The sequence below is a fragment of the Drosophila persimilis genome, unplaced genomic scaffold (genome assembly GCF_003286085.1).
Source record: "Drosophila persimilis strain 14011-0111.01,24,50 unplaced genomic scaffold, DperRS2 tig00000520-arrow-pilon, whole genome shotgun sequence".
NCBI lineage: Eukaryota > Metazoa > Arthropoda > Insecta > Diptera > Drosophilidae > Drosophila > Drosophila persimilis.
In genome coordinates, this window is record NW_020825317.1 from 74,310 (window position 1) to 94,249 (window position 19,940).

Consider the following 19,940-nt stretch of genomic DNA (forward strand, 5'->3'; position numbering starts at 1 on the left):
CAGAAGATTTGCCAGTTAATCCGCATTGGTGCGGAGCCTTGGTTTCAGAAGTAATATTAGAGCCGTACTTGAATCTGTCGCGGTCGACGTTAACGGAATTATTTCGGGACCCCCGCAAATCCGCAGTACTATCATGCCAAATGTTTATAGAGAGATTTTCATTATATGCCATCCATTTCGACTTGCGTGTATTGTTTGTTTTTTTAATAGCTACAAAATACTAATCATAAAAAAAGAAAGTAAAGACATACATAAATATGTATGTATATATGTAGTTGTTTACTTATTACGCCAAATTTCAGATCTCTCCATTTCGTATTTTGTCTGTCGTATTTTTCATTTTTTAGTCGTCAAGGATTTAAAATTGGAATTAAGATTTGAAATATGTCTAGGCGCGAACTAGTTTTTATTGCCATTCATTGTTGTTTAGGGCTGCATTTGAAAACCATCGGAACATCCAAAATGAATGTTGGACTAGAGATATATTCGGAACTGCAAAACCTTACGGACCATCGCCGAAATGGATGGTGGATAGTCGTCAGTGTGAGTAGCATCAGCAGAGTAGTAATCAGCATCATCTTGTTAGCAAGAAATTTTTTTTGTTACCAGTCCAAACTCAGATATATAGCAAAACGAGTCAGGAATGACTCTGTAATAAAATGGAAATATTAAGTTCTTCATTTAAAGTATAGCATCAATTGCGAACGGCTGGAACGTGCAGAAGAAAATTAAAGGAGACGTGCCCATATTGCACAGGTTCGCGGTGCACAATTACCTTAAATTCGACAAAATGTTACTGGAAGAAGACCAGTCGGAAATGTAGACTTAAATGGCGCTGCTTTCGAACAAGATTCAGCAATCGTCCACAAAAATCTTCGCCGCGTTGATATCGGTTCATTGTCTATCGTGTGTCAGCCCTGCAATGCACTATGTTCCAGAACATGATGCAATTATAATATATTATATACCATCATGCTATAGCCAGCAATTCAGATTTTTTTTTAGCACAGAGCTCGAAATTAATGCTAGAGCTTTCAAATTTTGTACATATACTTGTACTTGTACTTGCAACACACCACCCCGTTTACATACATATATAAGAAAAAAGCATTGCAATGCATTGAAGGGAAATTGCCCGTTTCGACATATCCGCCAGAGCCATTGTATTCCTTTCTCTATGGAAATATAATCTAATCAAAACATTTCCTGCCGTATACACAAAAATATAACAGATGTTTTTAAATGCAATCATTTGGTACCGAATCTGTTGACCAATCCGGCTACAATCCGAGTTATAAGGTTATCGCATCTTATTATCAAAATGAACAATTCTTGTCTTGTTCATTCAAAATTGCTTTCAAACATTCAAACGAATAATTTCCTTCAGATCTATATCTATTTCGTTGTTGATTCGGCAATTGAACTAGATGAGCGCTGAGCATTTTTTACTGCGACTGAACGTGAAATGATAGAACAATTGCAAAATTGTTTGCATGAGCATAATAATGGTCAATTTGTTTCAAGCCGAGTTGTTACAAAGCATTTTGACCACCACAAAATCATTATCAGATCAGAAAAGAGGGGGAACGTTGTGAGTTACTGCTGCGACTGCAACTCTACATTTATACCCAGTATGGCTACATTGAGCGACAAAGAGTGCGTGCTCTTATAGTCTCTGAGATCTAGGCGCGCAATTTTTGCGATAGGCAAAGCCGACCATGCACCGTGTGTGTTAGAGAGAGACAGAGCGAGAGAGAATGAAATTGTTTTCTTCATTTTGGCTATAATAATGATACGATCTGGTTCAGATTCTGCAGTCTAGAAGATATAGTAATTCTCTACAACTCTGCGTCTTCGGCTTTCTCGTATCTTTAAATTGTAGAAGCCACAGATTTTAGTCTTTTGTGGCGTCGGAAGGGGGCGGAGAGAAGTTTTGAAATATACTTGTAACAGTGACATATCACAAAAGTCTGGATACAAAATGTCGTTGCTCTAGCTCTTATAGTCTCTGAACACTAGGCGCTCATAGGGACGGACATACAGACTGGGCTCAATCGACTCAGCTATTCCTGCTGATCAAGAATATATATACTTTATGGGGTCGGAAACGCTTCCTTCTGGACGTTGTACATATCCATTTTCACCACAATTCTAATATACCCCTATACTCATTTTGAGTATCGGGTCAGCATCATGATCGGCTTTGCCTATTGCCAAAAGTGAGCGCGTAGATCTCAGAGACTATAAGAGCTAGAGCAACCAAATTCGGTATCCACACTCCTGTGATATCGAACCTGCACAAGTGTATTTCAAAATTTCGCCCCACCTTTTTTCGCCCCCGCAAAGGACGAAAATCTTTGGCATCCAGAAATCGCAAAGGCTATTAGAGCTAGAGCAACCAAATTTTGTGTCCCTACTCCTGTTAGATCTCACTGCTACAAGTGTATTTCAAATTTGGTACTGAATAAAACTCCGCCAACATCGGTTGTTTGACCATTCTCCCAGCTACTTATGCTGGAAACTCGCGCCTGGGTACGCTCATGATGCGATGATGTACGTGCGGAATTACAGGCGTCCGATTTATTCATGAGCGCTCAGCTCAATTGCAATCCGAAATGGCCCGGAATTACGAATCTATTGCTCACATGTAAAACATACAGCGCGCTGAGCGATCGACATGACATCCCTGCACAAGTCAAACAAAAAACGAGGGGGAACTCTAGAGTTATACCCGATACTAAGTCAGTATGGCTCTCCTCCGGCAGAGGCCGCTAATATTAAACGACACGACAAAGAGTGCGTGCGAGAGAGACAGAAAATCAGTCTGAGCGTGACGTCACGCGCTGCGTAGCCACTGCAAATTGATTTGTTTCCTTTGGCTATAAAAATGATCTGATCTGATTCAGATTCAGCAATCTGATAGATATGGTCGTTATCTATGATACTGCGTTTTTAGTTTTCTCAAATCTGCAATATTGTGGATGCAACAGATTTTCGTCCTTTGTGTGGGCGGAAGGGGGTGGGGCGAAATTTTGAGATAAAGGTTTTATAGTGAGATCTAACAGAAGTGCGGATACCAAATTTGGTTACTATAGCTTTAATAGTCTCTGAGATTTGTGAATATCCCCAGATTTGCATCCTTTGCGGGGGCGGAAGGGGGTGTGGCGAAATTTTAAAACAAACTCGTCTCGGTCCGATATATTAGGAGTGTGGATACCAAATTTGGTTGCTCTAGCTTTTATAGTCTCTGAGATCTAGGCGCTAATGTTTTACTCTAAGCAAAGCCGCCTATGCTACCTGTGTGTTAGAGAGAGACAGGGCGAGAAAAAATGAAATTGTTTTCTTGATGCTGGCTATAATAGTAATACGATCCAATTCAGATTCTGCAGTCTAAAAGATATGTTCATTCTCTACGATTCTGCGTTTTTTGTTTTCTCGTATCTTTAAAATTGTGGATGCCACAGATTTTCGCCCTTTGTGGGGGCGGAAGTGGGCGGGGCAAAGTTTTGAAATATTTTTGGAGCAGTGATATATCACAGAAGTCTGGATCCAAAACATCGTTGCTCTAGCTCTTATAGTCTTTGAGCATTAGGCGCTGAAGGGGACGGACAGACGGACGGACGGACAGACGGACAGACAGACATGGCTCAATCAACTCGGCTATTGATGCTGATCAAGAATATATATACTTTATGGGGTCGGAAACGATTCCTTCTGGACGTTACACACATCCACCTTTACCACAAATCTAATATACCCCAATACTCATTTTGAGTATCGGGTATAAAAATCAGAGTACTGATGAATTACTTACATCTTTAAGCAACAAATTTTTGGCGAACTCCATTGTTGGATGTTGTATGGCAGAAGCGTTTAATTTGGGTAGGACGAAGTTCGAAGGGTTCGCTAATATTTTATATGTTTTCTGTCATTAAAGATTCTACCCTACTAGAGAATCAAAGATTTCGGTTAATGTTCTTATGAATTTTACACACTGCATGCATGCACCTCTTAAATTCCGTGCAGCTGCTGCATTAAAATAATAGTTCAAAATCCAATTCATTTAATTTGCGGTCAATTGGATAGTACTAAAATTAGACATAAACACGCTCACTAGACGGGACTGGTGGGCAAACTATAAAAGCTGCGCCTATTTCGACTGACAGTGGAATCCGAAAAATTTCTTTATTTCAAAATGTCGCGTACCGGTATTATCTTGTTTCGCACTGCTGTGGTGGTGACGTTAATGTGCGTTTTTTGCATCCAAATAAATGGACTTCCGCATCCACCGCTGACCACATTAGCCCCGCGGTTAGATGGCGTCTACAACGAAAAGTTTGATAATGTAGATTTGGACGAGATATTGATCCAGGAGCGATTACTTAACAACTATATCAAGTGCCTGGAGAGTGCCGGCCCCTGTACACCCGATGCAAAAATGCTAAAGGGTAAATATTATTTATTTATTCACCAACTGTTTTTCTCTTTCTTTTTACACCAATTTCTATTACAATTCAAGATATCTTACCCGATGCAGTTTTGACTGATTGCACCAAATGTACAGAAAAGCAAAAAATTGGCGCTGAGAAGGTGACCCGCCATCTTATTGATAATCGACCTAACGACTGGGAGCGTCTTGAGAAAATTTACGACCCGGAGGGTACCTATCGTTTTAAGTACCTAAAGTCGAAGGCCAACGGCAACAAGTCATTGTAAATGTTATGGAGCAGTTGCACAGGCGACCCATAAATCTTCGTTATTACGGCGTAAATGAGACGAGGAGTACTTTTTATCATTTCTTTTTTTTTTAATTTAATTTTAAATTTTGAAATTTTTGTTGTAACCCAAGTTTTCGAAATATTAATTACAATAAACTTAATCTGCGTGCTTTGACCTGAGCGAATTTTTCAATAAGTCAAAATGAGTAGCAATCTTGCTTTTGGCAGATATGACAGCAAAAAATGTGATCCTCTCTTGCGAAATATTACATCTCAGGAACATCTTGATTAGCTTCAATTTTAAAAAACCTTGCTCCCCGTTAGCAACCGTACATTTTGAGAGACATTTTTGTTGACGATAAACTGAAGAAATTCCAATGGGCGTTTGATTTCATACTCCATAATTGTTTCAACTCTTCATAAAGCTCCTATTCAATCCAATTAAATCCTCTCGTTAATTGTGAGAGTGCGGTGCCCGACTCGCAACATTTTGACAAAAAAAAGTGTATTTTCTCTGAGCATGGGAATTCTTGCAATTCGTATAAAAAGGCCCACCGGTTTTCGTGATTTTTCAACTGCTATAATCTGCACTTGACAGTAGAAAGAGCTATATAAATTAGAACAATGAAAACACGAGCGGGAACGTTTTGAGTCGCGGCAAAGGCCTCAATGATTTATATATATTTTATATTTCGTTCGGTATCACTGTTCGCAAATGTGACGATTTTATGAATTTATGACTAAAAAAGAATTCATAAAAAAAGTTTCGAACCGTTTGGGAAATTTTTCCTGTTTCCATATTTGTTTACGTCTGTCGCCTATTCTTGCCTATAAGACTGATGATTATTGATAAAAGGTTTTCATCAAAGTCTCTCCAAACAGCCTACTAAGTTTTTTGTTAAAAATATATGATGCAAACGTTGTTTTGCATTGTATATTTTTTCTAGGAAAAAACTTTCAGTTCAATAAAAATAACTATCTTTTATAAGTATGCGGGGATTTACTTATCAATTATAAGATTACTTAACAAAAAAGATTCAATATTCAGCGCAATAGAGTGTTAAATATTCTTGGTTATTCCGTCTTTAGCTAACACAAGCAAACTGCAATATTCCATATATAGTTATCCGTGGCAAAAGCATGGGTTTTCCAAATCTAAGCCACATACCGACAATGTCTGGCCTTGTGTCTTATTGATCGTCATAGAGAATGCTAATCTAATTGGGAATTCGCACATCTGTATTAATCATAGGGATTCGTGGCAGCAACAAATTTTCGCCTTGAAACTGTCCATTCAAAATTATGGCTTCAATAACACTTCTTATTAGTTAGTTAGTTAGTTTAATGAATAATCGTGTGCCGTTACACAGCCGTGGTGGGTTCAACTAACGAACGAGACCCCACCTTCAATTCTAAATGGTGTGGTGGCATGCCTGGCAAATCCAATGAGTTTAAAAACTCCACTGGATAATTCACAGTTTCGTTGATATCGATAGATTTGTATGACACCAAGTCCCCAGGCAACAACTTTTGTATCTTTTGATTTAACCCATTGACGTCCACATTTTTTGCTGCCAAAATCGCTGTTTTTGCCAGGCAATTATCATTTTCATATTGTGTGTGTACATCGGGAAATATGTTATCAATGAGAGTATTTTGAGAGTCGATGGTTGTGCAAAAGTCTGTCTGTAATTTTATGGTTCCAGTATTTTGATGTACATAAACTTTCCCATCGCCAATATCTAACAGTTGTTTAGAGAATGTTCCGGCGGATGGATCCTGAAGCATTTTAACGCGCATGTTCACCGTCAGCTGTACGCCACAGTCGCGATGATTTTAAGCAAGCGTTTCATCATCATTTCATTAGCGTATGACGAATGTGGAATAACGGGAAGTGTTTGTCTAAAATGCTCGATGAAATTGTTGGCGTTGTTCGTCAATTCCTCTACGTTTGTTGTTTGACGTAACTGCGCCATGCGCACACGCTCATCTGCATTGTTTTCTTGGATCTTTTCACCTGAAATTCGCACTCTTATACCTCGTACGGTTCTAGACTTGATCGTTTGACGACTCAAATTGCCCCTCTGCGTCCTATTGGAATTGCTTAAATATATTAAATTCTCGGGCTACAGTGTTTGTAATTGAATTGAATTTTAATTGAATTAAAAAACTGATCTCTAAAGTAATCACAAGTAGCTATGACTGTTTGGGTGTAAACAGAGATCTGCAACCCATTACAAAATACTACAACAAAACACAAGTGGAGAACACACTTAACCAATGGAATCCTAAAATAACACTAAAGTAAGCATGCAGTCAAACAAACACCCGCAGTAAAATGTATTCTTTGCGTAGGTCTAACGATAATTATATAATACAAAATTGTCCCTCTTGCCTCATTGTGAAATCACATATAAGGCTCTGATTTTAAGAATAAAATTTAGTCGAATTTACAACTCAACTCGCAAATGTCTAGACTTTTCTTTTAAGGTCTTAACAAATTGAAATAATTTATTGTGTAAATACTCGATAGAAACATACATTAATCAACTTTTAAAATAAATGAATCGCTTTAGAATATTCCGTTGCAAAGTCAAACTAAGCCAAAGTCGACTTCTATTTCGCGTATGTTCGCAAGTTCTGGCGAAACCCAGGCAAAACGCAGCACACCTCCTGCCCAACCGACCGAGGGACACTGCCGCATGACGCACAGCGCGTTAACCGAATCGAATGCGAACATGCATAAAAAATAGCCGTTAGACTTATATTCGAGTAAAAGTAGAACTAAACTTGTTAGAAAAATTAAGCATGCATTCAAAATATAAATACTAATATTAACTACGAGAAAGATACTAACTACGACCAAATTTTGGGAATACTTTGTTGATGAGCTCGAATGAATCCGCTCGATTCGTCGATAGGTACTCTACCATTACCGATAGTCAGCACTTGCTCTGAGAAATTTTCACTAGGTTTATCATTTTGCAATGCAACTCTCATGTTTGCTGTCACAAAGCGCTATAGATTCGATGATTTTAGGCAAGGCCTTGGAATTACCGGCAGTGTTTGGCGGAAATCGCCTATGTTCGGTTAAGTGCTTCTAAAGCACGTTTATGCTAACGAACCTTTGGCCATTGCAGAGTTTTTTACAATATTACATATAGGTTCCTCAATATTTTGAAAATTAAACAGTAATTTTATTGCTGACTGAGCCAACTGTAACCGCAATATTGGATCTCGCACGAAAAGTGGTTAAAACCATTGACATGAGGAATGTCATACCAGTTCCATCAGGGGCATCCAGGAAATATAAGCCACCAGTTTTCATAATCAATTTCCTTCATTATCATAAACTTTAAGAGGGGTACATTTACTTGAACATATTTGATCATATTTACGTTCCCGTTTCAATTCTCGATTAAATGCGTCATTCATTAATTTCAAGATCGGGATTTCCGGAACTTACACGATTTTGATCTAAAATATCTTCTGACATATAATCTCTGTATTTGTATCAGAGGTTAGCTGGGTTCGATGGAGAGCATGTCGAGGGAGTACTTTTTGTTCTTCTTCAGTAGTTTGTATCCCTATATTTCGTATCCTTTTGAATTACGGCTTTTTAAAGAGGCATTAAAAAGAATACAAATTACTAACATAATTTTTAAAAAATTCAAAACAAAAAAACGCGTAAACGTTTCAGTTTTGATACACAATTCAAATAATGATTTCATGCTTCGAAAAACACAGCCAAGCCGGTGCCTGTGACACACAGCGGGATACAAATTATCCTATAGCAGTCTTCTGAATCTAATCTACCTCTCTACCAATTTTCAGCCAAATCGGTTCAGCTGCTCTCTAGATTTGCGCTTAGTACACATTCAGCGATAAAAAGAAAAAAAATGTTGTGTATCACAAAGGCTTGACAAAAGAAAAAAACCAACCAAAAAAAAAAAAGGAAACGGGGAGGAACGTTGTGAGTTGCTGCGGAGACCGCAACTCTACATTTATACCCGATACCTCGACAGTATGGCTCTCTTTCGGCAGACGCCGCTAATATTAAGCGACGCGACAAAGAGTGCGTGCGAGAGAGACAGAAAATCAGTCTGACCGTGACGTCGGGCGCTGCGTAGCCAGTGCAAATTGATTTGTTCCTTTTGGCTATAAAAATGATCCGATCCAGATTGTGGATGCAACAGATTTTCGTCCTTCGTGGGGCAAAAGGGGGTGGGGCGAAATTCTGAGATATACACTTTATAGTGAGATCTAACAGGAGTGCGGATACCAAATTTGGTTGTTCTAGCGTTAATAGTCTCCGAGATTTGTGGAAGGGGGTGTGTCGAAATTTTGACACAAAACGGTCAAGGTCCGATATCTCAGGAGTGCGGATACCAAATTTGGTTTCTCTAGCTTTTATAGTCTCTGAGATCTAGGCGCTAATGTTTTACGCTAAGCAAAGCCGGCTATGCTACGTGTGTGTTAGAGAGAGACAGGGCGAAAAAAAAATGAAATTGTTTTCTTGATGCTGGCTATAATAATGATACGATCCAATTCAGATTCTGCAGTCAAAAAGGTTTTCATCCACAAAAATTGTGGATGCTACAGATTTTCGTTCTTTGTGGGGGCGGAAGTGGGCGGGGCGAAGTTTTGAAATATTCCTGTAGCAGTGACATATCACACAAGTCTGGATCCAAAACATCGAGCACTAGGCGCTAATAGGGACGGACAGACGGACGGACGGACAGACAAACAGGGCTCAATCGACTCGGCTATTGATGCTGATCAAGCAAATATATACTTTATGGGGTCGGAAACGATTCCTTCTGGACGTTACATACATCCACTTTTACCACAAATCTAATATACCCCAATACTCATTTTGAGTATCGGGTATAATTATCTCCACATAAAATTTGGTGACCCCGACGTGATCTCTAAATTGCAGTGTCAATTAATAATCGTTCGCGATCGACATTTATTAGTCTTAGCAAATTTTCGGCGTTTAAGCACAATTCGGTGCTAAAACATTCGTACATACACGCATTGCTGGATATTCATTTCCCTGTCGCGACAATTCGGTCAGTGCAGTGCACTGCACTGAGTGCAGTGAACTCACTAATACACACAAGCGGAATACAAAGCGGAATCGGACAGCTCGCACAGCTAAACGCATCAGCTGTAATCCCTTTGCTCTTTCCCACGTTTATACGTATACATGGTGTCTTTTTCGGTCGTGCTGAGTGACTTTTTTAAAATCTCAACATGGCAGCACCTGAGCCTACCAATGTCGCGAACGCAGCAATGCCGAGTAATGTAGATTTTTACAAGCACAAGGCAGAGTCCATCACGCGCCAATTAAAGGCCATGAATCGCTTTCACGACAAGGAAGAGCTTGCCGAGTTAGATGGGGCAGAGCTTCAAGCTCGCTTAGAGCAGATCGAGCGAATGAATGCGGATTTCAATGCCGCTCAAACGATCCTTGAAAGGTTGGACTTGCTGCAATTAGCCCATGATGCCCGACTTTTCGAATGTTTGTGTAAAGGTCAGGTCCAGGTTATCGCGGGAGTTGATGGCTGCTCGCACGGTTAATGCTGGCAATTCAACGGCTCGGTATACTCTCGAGGAGAATTCGTCGTTGTTCGCCTGTAATAGTATAGGCCGTTCTCGAATGCCCGAGTTGCAGCTTCCTCGATTTGGTGGGAACTACATGGATTAGCCAGAATTCCACTCGATGTTCTCGACAATGGTGCACAAAGACCATCGTATTCCAATCATCGAAAAATTCCAATATCTTCGTGGATGTTTTGATGGTGCTGCGCTGGATACGATTCGTTCCTTGGAGCTTTCTGAGGAAAATTACGACAAGGTGTTGAATTTATTAAAGTTTCGATTCGATAATAAACTGTTAAAGTTTAAAATTGATAAAGATCAATGCGCACTTGCGTGCTCTTCAGACCTTGGAAACCCCGCAGGAGATTTCGGATGGGTTACTGATCTACTGATCTACCGACCTCAAGATTGCCTCAGTGGTCAAACATGACCTCATTTTTGGAAGCGAGATGTCGGATGCTGAATAATTTGGGATCAGCCATGGTAACAAGTCCTAGTCAATAGGTAACGACCATCAACGACCTCCAGTAGCAACCATCCGAACCCCACATGTAACCATTGCAATTCCTCCGAGCGTTACAGTGGCGAGCACGTGTGGATACATGTTTATCACTTTTCACTTTAAGCGCCTGTAAAATCTTTAAAAATCAATCAATCCTTGTGATTTTTTTTTTAAAGATTCATTAATTTATTGCGAATGAAAAAAGATAACAATTCAAAGAGATCCTTTTCCTTAAGAGACTTTAATTTTTTCAAAAAAAGAGCATGTATCCACTTTTCTACGTTTAAAATTTGTGTACTTTAATAATTTTTTAAAAATATTTGTTCCAAAGGGCCTTAGCTTTTATCATATTCCGAATAAGTATTGGCATTCTCTCGACTAAATTTAGTAGGTGCTGGCAAGTATCATGCGCTACTCCGACCTCACGCGCTCCCAAAGACTCACCCAATCCCTTTGGTGCAGACTCGTACTTTTCCAATGTTTTTTAAACAGAGCCCATCGATTTTCAATGGGATTTAGATCTGGACTATTCAGCAGGCCACTGGATTAAGTGAAAACTCGAATTATTGGGACAATTTTTCACGAATTTAGCCGTGTGCGTCGGGCTACCGTCTGGCTGGAAAGTGATCTCGTATATGGGGAAGTGACATTTGTCTATAAAATTTGACAAAATGGGTTCCTAAATACTAAGATAATATTCTTTCTTCATTATTCCATCGATTTTAACCAATTGGAGAACGTTCCACCAAGTGTAGCAGCCCTACACCGTCAGGCTTCCTCGTCCATGCTTTATTGTTTCCTTGACCTGATGATTTTTCAGTTTTCCACATGAGCAGTATCAGTAGTTTTCATTTCGATCAGACTTAAAACGGTTTATTTTGGTATATCTGACCCAATTACCTTCTTACAATTTTCCGTGGTCCAGTTCCTATGCTCCTCGGTAAATATAAGATGCGCAGCCACTTTTTGTGAGAGAGGGCAGTTTTTTTCTGGCTATCTGCCGGTGTCAGGCCGATCGTACGCAGAGCGTCCACTCATGGGACGTTCTCCAATTGGTTAAAATCGATGGAAAACGTGCAAAAGTGGATACATGCTCTTTTTTTGAATAAATTAAAATCTCTTAGGGAAAAGGATCTCTTTGAATTGACATTGTTGTCTTTTTTCATTCTCAATAAATGAATGAATCTTAAAAAAAAAAAATCACAAGGATTGATTGATTTTTAAAGATTTTACAGGCGCTTAAAGTGAAAAGTGATAAACATGTATCCAGACGTGCTCGCCACTGTAGATATCTAGATGTCAGGCATTCCTAAATCTCTCTGCGTTTGAACGATACAATGAAGCAATGAAGAGCCGCTTGTGTTTGAACTGCCTCAAAAAAGGCCATGAATTGCAGAGGTGCAGGCTGATCGTGGATAAAAAACATTAAACAATAAAGTTTCAAGTAAAATACTAGTTTCCGTTCTGGAAATAAATCGCTTGCAAATTGGTGTCCGAACAGGGACCGACTTACAAACTCGTGACATGTAATAAAATGCCTCAAAGAGCAACAACGTGTCGTAAAGTTAAGGATATTTATTTACAGCACAAGTACAAGCAAGAAGAAAAAACGTGCAGGCGACACGCTCCGTTCACAAGTGCGTCTTTCCGTGGAACCAACAACACATCAGCTGCTGGATTCGTTTTCCTACCTGTTTTCACAAAATGCAAGATTTTTCCTTTTTTTTAAAACGAAAACATTTTCCTCGCCGAAATGAAAAGTAAACGGCTTTTTATGCAAAAAAAAAACGAGTCTTAATTAGAAGAAGAAGAAATTATGATTTATTGGTGTATTAACACCATTACCAGGGTAATGTAGCTTTTGCCTTAAATTTGGCTCGAAAATAATTGGTCAGGGCAACAACACTTTTCGTTTCCCGCCAAATTTAATTCAATTATGCTACAATACATTTTTTTTTTTTAACCTGTTGTTCACAGTTTGTTAGACATGTTAAATACACAGGTGTTGCACATAAGATGTCTTGATCTTCTTATATCGCGCACTTTCTACCGTTTTGTTTCAAAGCAACAATTGAAAAAATAAAGGTAATTTTTATCACGCTGTACATTTACGAAGCAACCAGGTCAGCTGCTTTTGTTTGCCAGAATCGATGATAAATATCGATCACAAAAATATGCGAAAACTGGAGCACCATAAAACCAAAATGAAACGAGACTGCCTGAATATGAACATTTATAACAAAGGATACTTCAGTTATTCTTTCTTAGTATTGTTTCAACTTTTTTTTGTACTAAATAATACCAAAGACTATAAAATACGAAGATATTGCATAAGGAACAAATTCCATTTCGATTTTCGTTCGACGCTTCGAAGTAACGATGCGCGGGATACTGGTACTTCTATTCTCTGTTAAGCTATGCTTCGCCTCTGACCGCTGTCGCTGCCATCTACTCGGGCTCCGATGCTCAGCTCGTGTGGGTCAAAAAATTGTATAGCAACAACTAAACAGTTTTTGGCGACGCATAACGTACATTGAGACTCGAGACCCTGCTGATCGCAATATTGCAAAAACGACTACATTGCTTGGGCAATTGATGCTAGACTTGAGCTTTTTTATAATGTTTTTATACCCGATACTCAAAATGAGTCCGTCCGTCCGTCTGTCCCTATCAGCGCCTAGTGCTCAAAGACTATAAGAGCTAGAGCAACGACGTTTTATAATCGGACTTCTGTGATATGTCACTGCTACAAGAATATTTTAAAACTTAGCCCCGCCCACTTCCGCCCCCACAAAGGACGAAAATCTGTTGCATCCACAATATTGAAGATTTGAGAAAACTAAAAACGCAGAATCATAGATAATGACCATATCTATCTGGATCAATCAAATCAATTTGCAGTGGCTACGCAGCGCCCGACGTCACGCTCAAACTGATTTTCTGTCTCTCTCGCACGCACTCTGTCGTGTCGTTTAATATTAGCGTTTCTCTAGCTTTTATAGTCTCTGAGATCTAGGCGCTAATGTTTTACGCTAAGCAAAGCCGGCTATGCTACGTGTGTGTTAGAGAGAGACAGGGCGAAAAAAAAATGAAATTGTTTTCTTGATGCTGGCTATAATAATGATACGATCCAATTCAGATTCTGCAGTCAAAAAGGTTTTCATCCACAAAAATTGTGGATGCTACAGATTTTCGTTCTTTGTGGGGGCGGAAGTGGGCGGGGCGAAGTTTTGAAATATTCCTGTAGCAGTGACATATCACACAAGTCTGGATCCAAAACATCGAGCACTAGGCGCTAATAGGGACGGACAGACGGACGGACGGACAGACAAACAGGGCTCAATCGACTCGGCTATTGATGCTGATCAAGAATATATATACTTTATGGGGTCGGAAACGATTCCTTCTGGACGTTACATACATCCACTTTTACCACAAATCTAATATACCCCAATACTCATTTTGAGTATCGGGTATAATTATCTCCACATAAAATTTGGTGACCCCGACGTGATCTCTAAATTGCAGTGTCAATTAATAATCGTTCGCGATCGACATTTATTAGTCTTAGCAAATTTTCGGCGTTTAAGCACAATTCGGTGCTAAAACATTCGTACATACACGCATTGCTGGATATTCATTTCCCTGTCGCGACAATTCGGTCAGTGCAGTGCACTGCACTGAGTGCAGTGAACTCACTAATACACACAAGCGGAATACAAAGCGGAATCGGACAGCTCGCACAGCTAAACGCATCAGCTGTAATCCCTTTGCTCTTTCCCACGTTTATACGTATACATGGTGTCTTTTTCGGTCGTGCTGAGTGACTTTTTTAAAATCTCAACATGGCAGCACCTGAGCCTACCAATGTCGCGAACGCAGCAATGCCGAGTAATGTAGATTTTTACAAGCACAAGGCAGAGTCCATCACGCGCCAATTAAAGGCCATGAATCGCTTTCACGACAAGGAAGAGCTTGCCGAGTTAGATGGGGCAGAGCTTCAAGCTCGCTTAGAGCAGATCGAGCGAATGAATGCGGATTTCAATGCCGCTCAAACGATCCTTGAAAGGTTGGACTTGCTGCAATTAGCCCATGATGCCCGACTTTTCGAATGTTTGTGTAAAGGTCAGGTCCAGGTTATCGCGGGAGTTGATGGCTGCTCGCACGGTTAATGCTGGCAATTCAACGGCTCGGTATACTCTCGAGGAGAATTCGTCGTTGTTCGCCTGTAATAGTATAGGCCGTTCTCGAATGCCCGAGTTGCAGCTTCCTCGATTTGGTGGGAACTACATGGATTAGCCAGAATTCCACTCGATGTTCTCGACAATGGTGCACAAAGACCATCGTATTCCAATCATCGAAAAATTCCAATATCTTCGTGGATGTTTTGATGGTGCTGCGCTGGATACGATTCGTTCCTTGGAGCTTTCTGAGGAAAATTACGACAAGGTGTTGAATTTATTAAAGTTTCGATTCGATAATAAACTGTTAAAGTTTAAAATTGATAAAGATCAATGCGCACTTGCGTGCTCTTCAGACCTTGGAAACCCCAGGAGATTTCGGATGGGTTACTGATCTACTGATCTACCGACCTCAAGATTGCCTCAGTGGTCAAACATGACCTCATTTTTGGAAGCGAGATGTCGGATGCTGAATAATTTGGGATCAGCCATGGTAACAAGTCCTAGTCAATAGGTAACGACCATCAACGACCTCCAGTAGCAACCATCCGAACCCCACATGTAACCATTGCAATTCCTCCGAGCGTTACAGTGGCGAGCACGTGTGGATACATGTTTATCACTTTTCACTTTAAGCGCCTGTAAAATCTTTAAAAATCAATCAATCCTTGTGATCAATTCAAAGAGATCCTTTTCCTTAAGAGACTTTAATTTTTTCAAAAAAAGAGCATGTATCCACTTTTCCACGTTTAAAATTTGTGTACTTTAATAATTTTTTAAAAATATTTGTTCCAAAGGGCCTTAGCTTATATCATATTCCGAATAAGTATTGGCATTCTCTCGACTAAATTTAGTAGGTGCTGGCAAGTATCATGCGCTACTCCGACCTCACGCGCTCCCAAAGACTCACCCAATCCCTTTGGTGCAGACTCGTACTTTTCCAATGTTTTTTAAACAGAGCCCATCGATTTTCAATGGGATTTAGATCTGGACTATTCAGCAGGCCACTGGATTAAGTGAAAACTCGAATTATTGGGACAATTTTTCACGAATTTAGCCGTGTGCGTCGGGCTACCGTCTGGCTGGAAAGTGATCTCGTATATGGGGAAGTGACATTTGTCTATAAAATTTGACAAAATGGGTTCCTAAATACTAAGATAATATTCTTTCTTCATTATTCCATCGATTTTAACCAATTGGAGAACGTTCCACCAAGTGTAGCAGCCCTACACCGTCAGGCTTCCTCGTCCATGCTTTATTGTTTCCTTGACCTGATGATTTTTCAGCTTTCCACATGAGCAGTATCAGTAGTTTTCATTTCGATCAGACTTAAAACGGTTTATTTTGGTATATCTGACCCAATTACCTTCTTACAATTTTCCGTGGTCCAGTTCCTATGCTCCTCGGTAAATATAAGATGCGCAGCCACTTTTTGTGAGAGAGGGCAGGTTTTTTCTGGCTATCTGCCGGTGTCAGGCCGATCGTACGCAGAGCGTCCACTCATGGGACGTTCTCCAATTGGTTAAAATCGATGGAAAACGTGCAAAAGTGGATACATGCTCTTTTTTTGAATAAATTAAAATCTCTTAGGGAAAAGGATCTCTTTGAATTGACATTGTTGTCTTTTTTCATTCTCAATAAATGAATGAATCTTAAAAAAAAGAAAATCACAAGGATTGATTGATTTTTAAAGATTTTACAGGCGCTTAAAGTGAAAAGTGATAAACATGTATCCAGACGTGCTCGCCACTGTAGATATCTAGATGTCAGGCATTCCTAAATCTCTCTGCGTTTGAACGATACAATGAAGCAATGAAGAGCCGCTTGTGTTTGAACTGCCTCAAAAAAGGCCATGAATTGCAGAGGTGCAGGCTGATCGTGGATAAAAAACATTAAACAATAAAGTTTCAAGTAAAATACTAGTTTCCGTTCTGGAAATAAATCGCTTGCAAATTGGTGTCCGAACAGGGACCGACTTACAAACTCGTGACATGTAATAAAATGCCTCAAGGAGCAACAGCGTGTCGTAAAGTTAAGGATATTTATTTACAGCACAAGTACAAGCAAGAAGAAAAAACGTGCAGGCGACACGCTCCGTTCACAAGTGCGTCTTTCCGTGGAACCAACAACACATCAGCTGCTGGATTCGTTTTCCTACCTGTTTTCACAAAATGCAAGATTTTTCCTTTTTTTTTTAAACGAAAACATTTTCCCCGCCGAAATGAAAAGTAAACGGCTTTTTATGCAAAAAAAAAAACGAGTCTTAATTAGAAAAAGAAGAAATTATGATTTATTGGTGTATTAACACCATTACCAGGGTAATGTAGCTTTTGCCTTAAATTTGGCTCGAAAATAATTGGTCAGGGCAACAACACTTTTCGTTTCCCGCCAAATTTAATTCAATTATGCTACAATAAATTTTTTTTTTTTAACCTGTTGTTCACAGTTTGTTAGACATGTTAAATACACAGGTGTTGCACATAAGATGTCTTGATCTTCTTATATCGCGCACTTTCTACCGTTTTGTTTCAAAGCAACAATTGAAAAAATAAAGGTAATTTTTATCACGCTGTACATTTACGAAGCAACCAGGTCAGCTGCTTTTGTTTGCCAGAATCGATGATAAATATCGATCACAAAAATATGCGAAAACTGGAGCACCATAAAACCAAAATGAAACGAGACTGCCTGAATATGAACATTTATAACAAAGGATACTTCAGTTATTCTTTCTTAGTATTGTTTCAACTTTTTTTTGTACTAAATAATACCAAAGACTATAAAATACGAAGATATTGCATAAGGAACAAATTCCATTTCGATTTTCGTTCGACGCTTCGAAGTAACGATGCGCGGGATACTGGTACTTCTATTCTCTGTTAAGCTATGCTTCGCCTCTGACCGCTGTCGCTGCCATCTACTCGGGCTCCGATGCTCAGCTCGTGTGGGTCAAAAAATTGTATAGCAACAACTAAACAGTTTTTGGCGACGCATAACGTACATTGAGACTCGAGACCCTGCTGATCGCAATATTGCAAAAACGACTACATTGCTTGGGCAATTGATGCTAGACTTGAGCTTTTTTATAATGTTTTTATACCCGATACTCAAAATGAGTCCGTCCGTCCGTCTGTCCCTATCAGCGCCTAGTGCTCAAAGACTATAAGAGCTAGAGCAACGACGTTTTATAAACGGACTTCTGTGATATGTCACTGCTACAAGAATATTTTAAAACTTAGGCGCTAATGTTTTACGCTAAGCAAAGCCGGCTATGCTACGTGTGTGTTAGAGAGAGACAGGGCGAAAAAAAAATGAAATTGTTTTCTTGATGCTGGCTATAATAATGATACGATCCAATTCAGATTCTGCAGTCAAAAAGGTTTTCATCCACAAAAATTGTGGATGCTACAGATTTTCGTTCTTTGTGGGGGCGGAAGTGGGCGGGGCCAAGTTTTGAAATATTCCTGTAGCAGTGACATATCACACAAGTCTGGATCCAAAACATCGAGCACTAGGCGCTAATAGGGACGGACAGACGGACGGACGGACAGACAAACAGGGCTCAATCGACTCGGCTATTGATGCTGATCAAGCAAATATATACTTTATGGGGTCGGAAACGATTCCTTCTGGACGTTACATACATCCACTTTTACCACAAATCTAATATACCCCAATACTCATTTTGAGTATCGGGTATAATTATCTCCACATAAAATTTGGTGACCCCGACGTGATCTCTAAATTGCAGTGTCAATTAATAATCGTTCGCGATCGACATTTATTAGTCTTAGCAAATTTTCGGCGTTTAAGCACAATTCGGTGCTAAAACATTCGTACATACACGCATTGCTGGATATTCATTTCCCTGTCGCGACAATTCGGTCAGTGCAGTGCACTGCACTGAGTGCAGTGAACTCACTAATACACACAAGCGGAATACAAAGCGGAATCGGACAGCTCGCACAGCTAAACGCATCAGCTGTAATCCCTTTGCTCTTTCCCACGTTTATACGTATACATGGTGTCTTTTTCGGTCGTGCTGAGTGACTTTTTTAAAATCTCAACATGGCAGCACCTGAGCCTACCAATGTCGCGAACGCAGCAATGCCGAGTAATGTAGATTTTTACAAGCACAAGGCAGAGTCCATCACGCGCCAATTAAAGGCCATGAATCGCTTTCACGACAAGGAAGAGCTTGCCGAGTTAGATGGGGCAGAGCTTCAAGCTCGCTTAGAGCAGATCGAGCGAATGAATGCGGATTTCAATGCCGCTCAAACGATCCTTGAAAGGTTGGACTTGCTGCAATTAGCCCATGATGCCCGACTTTTCGAATGTTTGTGTAAAGGTCAGGTCCAGGTTATCGCGGGAGTTGATGGCTACTCGCACGGTTAATGCTGGCAATTCAACGGCTCGGTATACTCTCGAGGAGAATTCGTCGTTGTTCGCCTGTAATAGTATAGGCCGTTCTCGAATGCCCGAGTTGCAGCTTCCTCGATTTGGTGGGAACTACATGGATTAGCCAGAATTCCACTCGATGGATTGTCCACAATGGTGCACAAAGACCATCGTATTCCAATCATCGAAAAATTCCAATATCTTCGTGGATGTTTTGATGGTGCTGCGCTGGATACGATTCGTTCCTTGGAGCTTTCTGAGGAAAATTACGACAAGGTGTTGAATTTATTAAAGTTTCGATTCGATAATAAACTGTTAAAGTTTAAAATTGATAAAGATCAATGCGCACTTGCGTGCTCTTCAGACCTTGGAAACCCCAGGAGATTTCGGATGGGTTACTGATCTACTGATCTACCGACCTCAAGATTGCCTCAGTGGTCAAACATGACCTCATTTTTGGAAGCGAGATGTCGGATGCTGAATAATTTGGGATCAGCCATGGTAACAAGTCCTAGTCAATAGGTAACGACCATC

The 19,940-nt window shown here is 40.0% G+C and overlaps 2 protein-coding genes across 3 annotated transcripts in view; one reads left to right on the plus strand and one right to left on the minus strand.

Moving 5' to 3' along the window:
- The window catches only part of LOC6604462 (rhophilin-2), a 98,919-nt gene that overhangs the window by 45,536 nt on the left and 33,443 nt on the right, over positions 1 to 19,940 (minus strand). The window lies entirely within an intron of this gene.
- LOC6602420 (putative odorant-binding protein A10) lies at positions 4,181 to 4,899 on the plus strand. Its single transcript, XM_002027420.2, has 2 exons — positions 4,181 to 4,448; positions 4,520 to 4,899. The coding sequence occupies exons 1-2, from the start codon at positions 4,196 to 4,198 to the stop codon at positions 4,714 to 4,716; spliced, it is 450 nt and encodes a 149-aa protein (XP_002027456.1). The 5' UTR covers positions 4,181 to 4,195; the 3' UTR covers positions 4,717 to 4,899.